This window comes from Cryptotermes secundus, unplaced genomic scaffold (assembly GCF_002891405.2).
Source record: "Cryptotermes secundus unplaced genomic scaffold, Csec_1.0 scaffold79, whole genome shotgun sequence".
Taxonomy (NCBI): domain Eukaryota; kingdom Metazoa; phylum Arthropoda; class Insecta; order Blattodea; family Kalotermitidae; genus Cryptotermes; species Cryptotermes secundus.
Window position 1 is genome coordinate 1,779,111 of NW_019741974.1, and position 13,022 is coordinate 1,792,132.

At 41.3% G+C, this 13,022-nt stretch overlaps 1 protein-coding gene across 3 annotated transcripts in view; it reads left to right on the plus strand.

Moving 5' to 3' along the window:
* LOC111872792 (acyl-CoA Delta(11) desaturase) overlaps positions 1 to 8,931 on the plus strand; it is a 115,292-nt gene extending 106,361 nt beyond the window's left edge. For all 3 annotated transcript variants that reach the window (XM_023866966.1, XM_023866967.2, XM_023866968.2), the window contains 4 exons: positions 3,724 to 3,854; positions 4,738 to 4,943; positions 5,535 to 5,720; positions 8,279 to 8,931. In XM_023866966.1, coding sequence (XP_023722734.1) covers positions 3,724 to 3,854; positions 4,738 to 4,943; positions 5,535 to 5,720; positions 8,279 to 8,600 — 845 coding nt within the window. In that variant the 3' untranslated portion in view covers positions 8,601 to 8,931. The remainder of the gene's footprint in view (positions 1 to 3,723; positions 3,855 to 4,737; positions 4,944 to 5,534; positions 5,721 to 8,278) is intronic.
* Positions 8,932 to 13,022: the final 4,091 nt, after the last annotated feature.

A 13,022-nucleotide genomic window follows, 5' to 3' on the forward strand; every position in this document is an offset into this window, starting at 1 on the left:
AGCAATAAAGGGAGATATTTTTCTGTTCGTATAGCGTACGTAGCGCTCTGTGTGGCCGAACCTTAATGCTTGTGTTGTGTTTGTATCTATCATTGTGGTATAACATTTTTATTGTAGTGATTATTAATCATCCATGCTTCATTAAGATGTCTGTTATGCTGACGAATGATCAGTTTTGTTCTCAGCTGCTGATACCAACGAGTTAAAGGGAAAGGCCGTAAAGCCTGTCAGACAGCTGCACTCTTGTAGTTACAATAATATACAGAAGCAATCCACACACTTCTCTGGCTGTATCGTAGGTCAGGAGAAGGAAGGGAATCAAGAGCATATGGAGACAGATGAAAACGTGTAGGCCTGCTGCTTATTCTCGGTGACATTTATTTCTGACTCACGGTGTGGATCATAAATGCGTAAGTCGGAAACTGTTTTGGGCCCTTGCAGCTTCGTCCTAAAGGGGCCCATTAACGTACGAGTCTGGCTCATGAGTCCGGCTCGGCGAGCTTGACTCGGGAGCCGGGTTCGGATTAATTTCACCACAAACGCATGAGCTGACTCCCAACCTTGCGACCCACACACGGACGAATTTGGCACCCGAGGACTCGCGAGCCAGACTCGTACGTGTATGGGTCCCTTAAGCGGGTTTTCTGCATGATACCTTGGAGCTGTCATGGTTGAGTGAAATAACACCCTAGCCGACTGGTTGGCCGGTCCAGTTGTTTGTAAGATGGTGGTATTTTTCCCATCACATTGAGAACCGCTCTGGGGCCCACACTGCCTCTTGCCGAACGGGCGCCAAGTTATCTTTCTCAAGAAGTAAAGCGAATGGAGAGGGAAGTTGACAGCTCCTGAACTACAGTAGAGTCATGACTGAATGATGCCTAGCCCCGACTGCCTGTGACGTAGCAGCCTCCAGCTCGGGCCGAATATTGTAGCGCCGTTGCAAGATCGTCATTTCAAGTTCAAACATCCGAAGCGTGCAAAGGGAGCCAGAAACATTCTGGCATTGCAACAATGCTTGCAATTAAAACTGGAAACGCGTGCCTGTCGGCCAATACTGTTTTGAGGCGGACATTGCGAACTTCACTGTCGGCTAGTAGTGGTGGATATTGCTGACTGCTGGTAAGGGAATCATGAAAGCACGGCCGTACCGCAGTAGTGACATGGAGACTGATATCTGTGGGTTTGTCTGTATTGAAATACTGTAGAGGTGTCAAGCTGTACTTGTGTGTTTCCAAGTATTTCTTTGTAGGTCATACCTTTCTTCCGGGGAATAATACCGGTTAGCGCAAACCGTCATTGCACCTGACGTTCCACGGATATGGGATCCAAGAAAGCTGGGAAGGTCTCTCTGCCAGACGGCCCTACTGTAGCACTTTGGCGTACGTTTATTGGATGTGAACAGCCCCTCGTGTTTTTAGACTACTGACCTTTCGCCCCGTGCAGGGAATATGTATTGGAGTTCCTGCAGTGGCCGTCACATCAGGTCGCTGCCTTGCAAACGCGGAGCTCTAGTTATAATTAGAACATTTACCAGTTCGGATCTTCCTGTTTCTTGTCACTTAAATATTCGACTGGTGAAATTGTATTATAGAATATACGATTTGAGGCTGATGAAGATTGATGCTATGGTCGTCAGGTTTAAGATTCCATGTAGAACTGAAGACGGAGGCAGTATGTTCCTGTGAAACATTGGTACGAACATCCGACACTACATGGCGTCATAACTCGGGAGATCACGATGTGTAGATAGGGTGTTTGGAGTTCCACATAAACGGTATGATGATGTAAATTTGTCCCTGTGCTTAACTAATTAAGCACTACGCGTATGGGGAGTGGATGTATAGATTCACGTTTTCTTGACCTCGGCACTAACTGGAAGTGAGTGGTCAGCTTCACGCCCCTGCCGCTTTACCCCCTGGAAAAGAGCTCCCGGTACCCATTGAATAGGAGGTTGGGTGGACCCCAGGGCTGGTCTGGACGACGTGGAGAAGAGAAAATTCTTGACCCTACCGGGACTCGAACTACACCCCTCGGTAGTCCAGCCCGTAGCCAGTCGCTGTACCGACTACGCTATCCCAGCACATACATGGACTTATAAAAAGTGAAATTATAAATGCATATTTTTAATACATATTTTTTTTTAATGCTAGTGGAGTGGGACTAAGTCCCTTGTACTGCGGCCACTTCTGGCCTATTGTACCCACTCCAGATGATAGGTGAGGGTGATTGTGGAGCAATTGGTGAAATGAAGATTGGCAGGGGAAACCGAAGTACTCAAAGAAAACCTGCCCCAGCACCACTTTGTCCATCACAAATTCCACTTGACCAGACCCGGGATCGAAGCCGGACCGCCGCGGTGGGAAGCCAGCGACTAACCGCTTGAGTTATGGCGCGATCCGTTAATACATAGTTGCTATGTATTGTGTAATTAACACCATAACATATATATATATACATATATATATATACATATGCACTCCTGCGTGTGATACATGTTACCATCAGATATGGCCCATCTATCAAACAGCCCGCAACTTAAATAATAATTACCAGGGCCCGGATTTTAATGACCTGAAAATATTTAAAAAATTACCTAAAATATGACCCAAAAATATAATATGCAGGGCCCAGATTTTGATGACCTGAAAATATTTATAAAATGACCGAAAAAATCCAGAAAAATTACCTAAAATATGACCCCAAAATGTAATATGCAGGGCCCTGATTTTTATGACCTGAAAATATTCAAAAAATGACCAAAATAATCCAGAAAAATTACCTAAAGGAGAAAAGAAAGAACACTTCACTTCCATGTTATTCACATTTCAGAAAACATATGAAGAAAAATTCCCTAAAATGGCCAAAAATGACTAGAAATACCCTTAAAAGTCCAAAAATTTACCAAAAAATTAGCCCCAAAATGAAAAAATGACCTTAAACCTAAAAATGTCAAAAAATGACAAAAATTACTTATAAAATTACATTTCTGTAACCAGCAGCTCATATCCGAGATTTATGTATTTAAGAGCATCTCATAGGATACATGGAAAAAAAGATGACATGTCATCAAAATCCGGGCCCTAATAATTACACTCTTCTGAGTTAAGGATCAAATTTAGTGTACGGTGGACACTTGTTACACAGAACAGCAGAGGATTCCTTGAGAATATAACAAATGACAGCGAAAAATTACCAATGGGAAGAGTGAGAACTAAACACAGAAAACGGAGGAGGGATAGTACCGAAAATACAAGAAGTTCTGGGAAGAGTTACACTCTTACCTTCCTTGATACGACACGGACCACGTAGAAAACGACGTGCCCAGCAATTGTTCTATTCTCGGGTGTATATTCGTTGCCGCAATAACGTCTTTACCGAACCGTTGCCTAGCAGCCATGAGGTATACATATATAGACACAGACTTATGTGAGGTATTTATTAAGTACACCGTTGAGATGGGCTTGGGTGCCGTGATATACATTTCAAGTTTCGTAAAGATTGGTGCAACCATTTGGAAGTTGATAGGGGGGATTTACAGGCAGCATGGTGATCGCATGAGCCTACTTTCATTTTTTTTTTTTGTCAAAATAAGAGAAGCGGAAAGAGTGAATGCAAGGGAAAGAGAAAGGTTGAGTTTATTGTGCGATGACCCTTGCTGGTGGGAAGGTCAGCAGTTGATGGTGATGAAGATGTACAATTTCTCATTACGTCATTACTTTCCAGCGTTCGTGGTGGTGTACGCGTCAGGTTTCGGGATCACGGCGGGAGCGCATAGGCTGTGGTCACATCGTGCCTACAAAGCGAAGTGGCCATTGAGGCTACTCCTCGTGACACTGTTCACAGTCTCAGGCCAGGTGAGTACAGCTTGCTGCTTGCGTACACACGCAGATCGCAGAACCATTTTCTTTATTGCTAGTGGGGTGGGACTAAGTCCCTTGTACTGCGGCCACTTCTGGCCTATTGTACCAGCCCCAGATGATAGGTGAGGGTGGAGCAATTGGTGGAATGAAGATTGGCAGGGAAACCGAAGTACTCGGAGGAAACCTGCCCCAGCGCCACTTTGTCCACCACAAATCCCACTTGACAAACCCGGGCCGCCGCGGAGGGAAGCCAGCGACTAACCGCTTGAGCTAAGGCGCAGCCTTGAACCATACGTTTATGTCGCCCGTGCAAGATTCGACTATCTCCAGCTTGTAGAGCTGGCGGCCGGGATGGGAGATCGCACAAGTGTATATGACACATTTATCAGCAAAGTATGAAACACTTCACAGATTATTGTTACTATTATAAAGGTGATGACATCAGGAAGGATTAGATGAAAATGAGAATGTAATTATCATAACAGCTGTAGTAATCCTCACGTGTAGCGCTGTACGAGTGTGACTAAATTGGATGTTGTCCTTTGTCTTGGATATATCTGATATACACAGTGTTTCGGAAACTAGAAGCCATGGGGAAAATGATTCTACTCGGTCCAGCATGTTAGAAAGTGTTAGTCTTCGTCGAGCACTCCCCTTACCCATGACCGCGAAACCAGATTCAGTTTCCGAAACCATTCAGCCGGCACTGTTACAACCCGTAGCAGTGTTCAGTAATGTTTATTTGAGCACCAGAAGGCGATACTTGCCATCAGAGTACGCACCAGAGCATAGCCACAAACACCGTGATGCTGGGTTCCACGCTGATAAGAGGAATAATCAATTCCCGACAGACTGTAGCGACTAAATCTGTTTGCAGCGCCACGTGTATCAGTGGGCGCTGGACCACCGGGTGCACCACAAGTATAGCGAGACGAATGCTGACCCACATGATGCCCGCCGCGGTTTCCTGTTCTCACATGTCGGCTGGTTGGTGCTCACGCCGCATCCCGAAGTCGAGGAGAAGAGAAAGTCAGTGGACATGAGCGATCTGGAGGCAGACCCCATCGTCATGTGGCAGAAGCGGTAAGTTTATATTACAATATCCTCAGTTATTCTCCTCTGGAATGCGATGGGAAATTAACGGGTAACTTGTTACAATCGCTCGATATTGGTGTGGTGCAATTTAAGGTGTCTAAATGTTACACCTCACTGGAAGGAAGTTGCAGAGTGAGGAGCTTCATAATTCCTATGGCCCTCAAATCAAGGAAGATGAGATGGGCAGGGCATATAGCAGCGTATAAGATGAGAAATATATATGGCATTGTTGCAGAAATGGAAGGGAAGAGGCCACTTGCGAGAATCACGCTTTGGCGATGGGTAATTCTATAATGGACCTTAATAAATACGATATAAGGGCGTGGAAAGGATTCTCCAATGACAGGCTTGCGTGAACATAATAATTAATCTTCAGGCTACATAAGATGCTGAGAAGTTTTTATGTAGATGAACGACTCCCAGGTGTTCAGAAGAATCTGCATCATGAAACTTGACGGTGTGAGGCGTGTCTGTCAGGGTTGCCTCTCATCATGTCTTACGGATCTGATTGTGCAAATTATGGATAGACACGTTAGTCTAGAATTTTAGATGATTGTGTGTTCATTTCATATTTTCTAGGTTGTATGTGCCGCTGTTCGCCATCTTTGTAATAGCCATTCCAGTGCTGGTGCCATGGTACTACTGGGATGAGGGTTTGTGGCAGTCCTTCTGGGTTCTCTTCAACTTCCGGTTCTGTGTAACCCTCAACATTGCCTTCTTCGTGAACAGTATCGCCCACATGTGGGGAAACCGACCCTATGACAAGTAATGTATCTCAGAATGCGAGGTAGATACGAAGAGGTCAGCTCCGGCAGTTTACCTCACTTCCAAAACAGATTAAATATTGTTTTAATCAGATTGCGCAGTCTAAGGCACATTGAGTCTTAGACCACTTTGAACACTGGAATCGAAAGTTAAAATGTCACTCATAGCATGGAATCATGACCGAATTTTTCTGTAGTCTTTATAAGTAGATGATCTGATCTCCCATACATAGAATCCTATCAAATGCCTTTCATGCTCTCTTGAAATTAGATGGAAGACATTAATTAACATTTAATTTTTTTCACTTGATCGAAATTTAAATTGTGTTTACGTTAACCACGAATGAGGTGAGATATTGTAACGTTTATTGCAATGTTATACACTTATAATACACCTTTCTTCAGCAAATCTGAGTTCGCTGGCGACAGCCATTCAGCTGTTTGACAGTAATGTCAAAACATTAGTTTTAGCAATATGAACCACATGTGAGGAGTTGGAGCATTTTTTTGTAGAGTGACCAGTCTCCGCTAATGCTGCAGGAAGGCACAGCTCAGAATGTTTCGGGAGAGTTTGGTGCCCGCTCCTCTAAGATACCTAGTTGGCCGATCACGGTACAATTACAGCTCCATCATTCTCCAAAGAATGACTTCCGCCTACATAAATTCAGCGCGAGTCTCATGTTCCCGACTCCCAAGTTTACCGCCGCTTTCACGCATATCACCTTTATCCCAAGGTAAATTAAGGTGGTGAGGGCCACGTCATAGCTCAAGTGGTTAGTTGCTGGCTTCCCACCGCGGCGGCCCTAGTTTGATTTGTGGTGGACAAAGTGGCGCTGGGGCAGGTTTTCTCTGAATACTTAGGTTTCCCTTGTCAATCTTCATTCCACAAAATTCTCCATTATCATAATCACCCGCGGCTGGCTACAATAGGCCAATCGGTGGTCGCCTTGCCGAGTGGACCCAGTTGGATTCCACCACCCCTAAGCGAAAAAATATATTCAGGTGGTGCCCAGAGTGAAATTGATAAAGAACAGGTAAAAATCATAGGTGTGGTGTCATACATTAATTTTTAATTAGATCAGATTAGATTAAATAATGAGAAAGAAATCATATTAATTCTTGAAGGTAGTTAATGGTTGTACAGTATACCCCAACCTATGACATCGTGGCTTACAAATTTCTGGACTTAATCTCCAAATTTTTTGACTTGTGATTTGAAACTCTAATTTTGAGAGCTTTGGCTAAGTTTTTCTGGTATATTGATGCGACAGTGAACATCACAGAGTCCCAATGATGAAAAGGTAACAACTCTCAGTGGAAGTTTAGCAAATTCCTTGTTGGTTACAAAAATACCTGCAGGGAGAAGAAATGAGCAGCAGTCAGCCCACTTTGAACACCTTTTTCAGGAAGACCGCTTTTTCAGCACCCTCTGCCATGCTGAGTCCCTTCCAAAATCTCCCATGACGAGGGCTTCCTTTTCTTAATTCAGCAAGGTGCTGGAGATGTCGAATTTTGATGAAATGTTTATTTAATCTTTCATAACGTTTGTAAATGCCCCTGTGGCTTGAATTTTAACTCAGATTAATGTTATGATGGCTCTTTTATGATTCTTGATAATATATTAACGTGTTTATTTTTAATATTTTAATAGTTTAAATGTTTAGTGCTGTGTTATTTGATGTCCCTCTATTTCTTTCATAATACAAACGATAGAATTACAGCATAATCAGAGCTGAAGTATCGATGAAGTGGTCTGAGCTTTGAGCCACGGTATCCCATGTTATAATGTACCCAATTTACCCGTGTTGAGTAATATTTCAGGCCGTAAGTCTGAGGTATGACTGCACGCTTTTACACTTAAATGCAACTGGTTTACAAAGTTTAGTCCACCAACTGACAGATCTCTGATATTTATGATCAGTTCATATTAGTTTAGGTACATCACATTATTTGCTTGTTAGCTGTGATGAATTTTCTTGTGAAAATATCTGATAGTCTCTGTTTTTACATCCAGTGCATGTGTATAGGCAGTTCTTAATTTGGCAACTGGAATTGCTAGTATTGTATGATTGTATTTATTCCTGGACCTTGGTCTGCAGATATCATAGGATGGTTCAACACTGACATACCTGACCTTTCAGTATAATGTTGGCTCCTTGATTGAGGACTTTTCTTGGTTCTCCTTCATCATTCTTTGCTAATTCACTCCACACTTCACGTTCTGAGGGTGCCCAGGCCTCTTTCCACTGTGTACAGTGATCTCTCAAACTTTCTAATGTTGATTCTGAAGGGTTCTGATGATGACATAACACTCAGATTTACTGGGATTTTGGACTTTTTCCATCATCCCGTATTCTCTAAAATAGAAAACACGACATTTTGGAAACTGAATCTGTTTCTGTCCCCAGGTGAGGGGGAGGTGAAGACACCTATTCAGTTGGGTCCTTTGGAAAGAGATCCAATTTCGAAAAGGTCGTGTTTTCTGTTTTCTAGAATACATGATGATGGAAAAATTCCAAAACCGCAATAATTTTGAGTTTTTAAATGTTACTTGAGCAGACATATCAGCCCAGTGGAGAACTTTGCAGTCTCGATGGCAGCACTGGGTGAAGGCTGGCACAACTACCATCATGTGTTCCCCTACGACTACAAGACAGCTGAGCTGGGCCATTACTCATTAAACCTCACCACTGCCTTTATTGACTTCTTCACATGGTTGGGCTGGGCCTATGACTGCAAGACAGTCTCAGAGGAGATGATCCGGCGCCGAGTCCACCGTTCTGGTGATGGCAGCCACAATTTGTGGGGCTGGGGTGACAGAGACATCCCAGAGGAGGATTTGCATGACTTGGAGACACGCTCACCATGTAAGGATCAGTAGCAGTGCTTGGCAACGCCAGCAGCACAGTTCTGTGCAACTGTGTCATGCCTCACGGAATCTGTAATTTGGTAAATAGTTCTTTATAGTATTTGAATGAGAGACATTTGTTTAAATACAGACAGGGCTTTCATATATTTTAGGCCAGTAGTGCAATTGTCTGCATCAGTCTGCCTAACAAAATCTGTAATTTGATATATACATGCCAAATATTATGAAGAGCACATTCTTGTTGTTCTAAATGTTTGAGATGATTGTTTAATATTGTCATTGGAGTATTTTCTTTCTATAATATATTTTCTCTGGATAAATAAAATATATACCAGACTCAGTATCAAGGAGTAGTGATTGACATTTCCTGATTTATATTTTGGAGGTCACAGACTGATAGTCTGCCCCTGATATAGGTTATGAGACTCCTTTATTTTAGTTTTCCTTGGTTTCCCCAGGCATATGCTGGTATAGTGCTCTAAAGTAGACCTCAACTGCTTCTTCACATTTTTAATTTACTGTTTTCAGCCATTCAGCACTGGACCATCACTGAGGTTAACAAATGCTAAATTTTTGCTATTCTGTATTCTCATTTTGACATATTTAAATCAATATATAATGGTCTGTGAAGTGATTTAAAATTAAATTTAATGAACCAAAAACAACAGAATGATAACTCAAGATGTAATTTGTTTTGGAGACTGGCTCTGTCTCCATCTTCAAGTAAAAATAAGTATCCCCCCCCCCACACACACACACACACACACACTTTCTGAAACAGTCTTCTGACCTGTTGTCATTCATGGCAAGTGTTTTGTGTCCGTTAATACAAAATTTTCTGTAGGTAATGGCTACCTTTATGTAAAGGCTCCAATTGGCACGGTACCCAGTCCGTCCTTTAACCCAAAGAAAGGTAAAACTAGCCTCCAAACTTCATGTTCCTGTATCCAGAAAATGAAACTATTGCCATGACAGACCATGCCTTTACAATTTCTGATTGAGGAAGATTTGCTTTAATTATATAATTTTCATTTGTCCCAGTTTTTACATGATAATATGACTGATGAATAAAATGAGAGTCATTTGTTTATGACTTAGTTGTTGTTCCAAAGGTCCTACTTCTATGATCATTATTCATTCATTGATCCTTGACACATACAAAATTACCAGTCGTTGTAGTCACAGTTCAGTTCGCTCCTCTAGAGAAAGTCTCCAACTGAATGAAACAAGAATTCAATGTATATATAGTTGTAAATGAGAGGTGTCTGTTTTCACATGAAGCACTATAGTTGGATTTCCCTAGAACAACAAAATCAAGTCAATCTGATGGACAAAATTCATGATCGTGAATGTGATTCTATTGTACCGACAACTGACCAGTACTAGTATGTCCTTTAATATGACCGTTGTACTGTACACTACTCCATAACTTATGATTAGTTATATCAAACTATACAGTGGCCCATTTAGGCTGCCTAATTCCAGAGAAAGCCATTCCTTATTAGGAGAAATACAGATACAACTTAAAATGGATCTATTCTTATGAACAATAAAGCTTAGAGGTTTGTTATAGTAGAGGGCAGTGTGATTCATGCATGTTTGGACTTGGTTGTTGTTATTCAGGAACAACTTGTGGGCATTTCATTACCAGTTGATTAATGTCAGGAAAGAGTGCATCTGTAATTGATTGTGCATATTTTATTAATAAGACAGCTTTATGCTCAGGAATAAATTATGCCAACCTTATGAATTAAATTCTGAACAGGCTCTTCAGTCAAATTAAAATAATTGTAGGCCCCATTCTACGTTATCCTTTCGTTGATGTACATTCCCATTGGAGCCCCAAGTCATATCTAATATATTGCTGCTTATTTCATAGTGGAATCTACTACTGAATTAACTAATGGAATTAGGACTGTGTACACACCACAAATGATGATGTATTTTGTGGCTGGATGTGCTTGAAATTAACTGGAGGCATGTGCAGATAGATTTTACTCTACAGTTCCATGGAGTTGTGAAATAAAGCAGCTGTATAGGAATACTGGAATTGTATTATGTGCATCTACTATCAAGTGTCTGCTTTGGTTATCTTGTTTTTGACATAGTTTTACTGGACTGGATGTGACTGTTTTGGAAAGCAAAGAAGTCTTCCAAATCTTCATGGTCTAAGTCAAATTCCATGATGATTTCTAAGTACACTTGACATTTCTGCATCAAAATATTATCAACTCTCACAGAACATATATGACACACTGAAACAAGAATATGCTTGCCTATTCATGACCTACTGCATAACTTATGCTCATGCAACATGTTAACTCTTGTCAAGTTGATATAGTAATCCAAAATTATGTAATTTCAGAGCTGTCGTCTGACTTACGTTACAGTGTAATATATATATATGTAGATGTAGAGGGTAATAGTAGCATGTGAAGCTGAAGCTATCATGAAATAATACTTTTCCCTGAGAAGTGATAAAGGTAGAAAGTAAATTTATCCCTGATAACAGACTGTGGAGGCCTAGGGGGTTGTGAGATATCAAGGCTTCCATATTTTCTAGACAGTCTGCTTACAGATGGCGCTGCGGTTGTCAGCCTTATGTGGTGACCACTCATTACCCCCAGGAAGATTACTGGTACTAATTTCTGTTAGAGGCTGAGTCAACACAAGGGCCTTAATGTGGCTGTAAGAGTTAGGTCAATTGAAAAATCCAGTCATTTGAACCTGCAACCTTCCAGCTTGTAGCATAATGACTCAACCAATTACATTACTGGGCTGCGCCATAGCTCAAGCATTTAGTTGCTGGCTTTTCACCGCGGCGGCCCGGGTTCGATCCCGGGTCTGGTCAAGTGGGATTAGTGGTGGACAAAGTGGCGCTGGGGCAGGTTTTCTCTGAGTACTTCGGTTTCCCCTGCCAATCTTCATTCCTCAGCATTAGATGGAGGTGAGTTGTCACTTAAACACCCAAGCTACTTTACCCCTAAGGAAAGAGCAGGTGGAACCCTTTAAATAGAAGGTTGGATGAGCCCCAGACCCAGTGTGTATGTGGTGGAAAGGGAAATATCTCTCACCTTACCTGGATTGATCCTTGGTCTTTCAGTTAATAGCCTGACTGAGCTACTCCAGCTTCTTATTCAAAATGTGGCAAAAGAAAACCTGTACACACCTGCAGGGAACAATTCCCTGAACCGTCAGTCTGTAACAAGTAATTTTTCTAACTAAACTCATGAGTTATGGAAAGTTAACCATTGAAAGTGAGAACTTACCCGAATTCTGTGTATATGTTTATTTTCACTGGTCCCCTTCAGGCTCACTGATACCATGAGGTGATAATGCTCTTTACCCTCAGTTATGGAAATTGAGACTAATTAACAGTGTTTTCTGGAAGGCTCACCCCTGATACCACTTGGGCCAAAGCAAATCATCCAGCACATCTGATTACTTACAGTGTTTCAATAGGTCACGCAGATACGAGTACACTCCTGTTTGCACAAACATGAGCCTGTTACTTTGTACAGTTCCTGACCAAATTAAGGGGATGAATCTTGGAATGTATATTGTTTAATCTTAAGGGTAGACTGTTCATTGAATATATAAAGGAATGAAAGTGGGATATATGACTGCAGTTCCTGAGTTTAGTTTAGTCAACTTAGAAGTTTTCAGATCACATTTGGTTCATCAGAAAATTATGCTTATCTTAATAGTGTGCATCCTGTTGTGTGTTATAAATAAGGTATATAAAAGTACATGAGGTATGCCATCTACACAACAGTATTCAGTATTTAAAAACAAAGAAGACACTACTATATCGACATTTGTTTTTATTTTGTTTTTACAGATGCAACATGTTTCGACCCTTATACTGGGTCATTATCAGGCATACAATGCTTCAGCAGATACCCCCCTGCTACAACATAGTGACAGCACCAATGTAGGGAACAGGCTGTACATATACCATCATAAGAATAACCTAACATGCATTACATACTGAATAATGAACATGAGCTCCATAAGACATTACTAAGGTCATGACTACATGACCTACTGCAAGTGAGGAGATTCTGATACGCGGGTGCCCCACGCTATAGTCGTTTCTACCAACATAAAATCAGGTCAACACGTAGCGGTCACAGAGTTTTATCACAAAACATATCTATTCCATTTTTATACTATTTTAACTTTCATGTTTTAATCTTTAGTTTGTAATTTCAATCTTTATGTCTTTAATTTTAAATTTTATTATCTAAGCATTTTAAATTTTGACCAAATGACTGAATTTATGAATTTATGCATTTGAATAATTTCAAAACACTGAGGATTCTTATTTGAAGAAATTAAATAAAAATTAATTGCAATTCAACAGCTGAAGTGGAGCATTGTACACCTGATGATGTCCCGGAATAAGGGTTGAAACATGTGTGTGTAAAAACG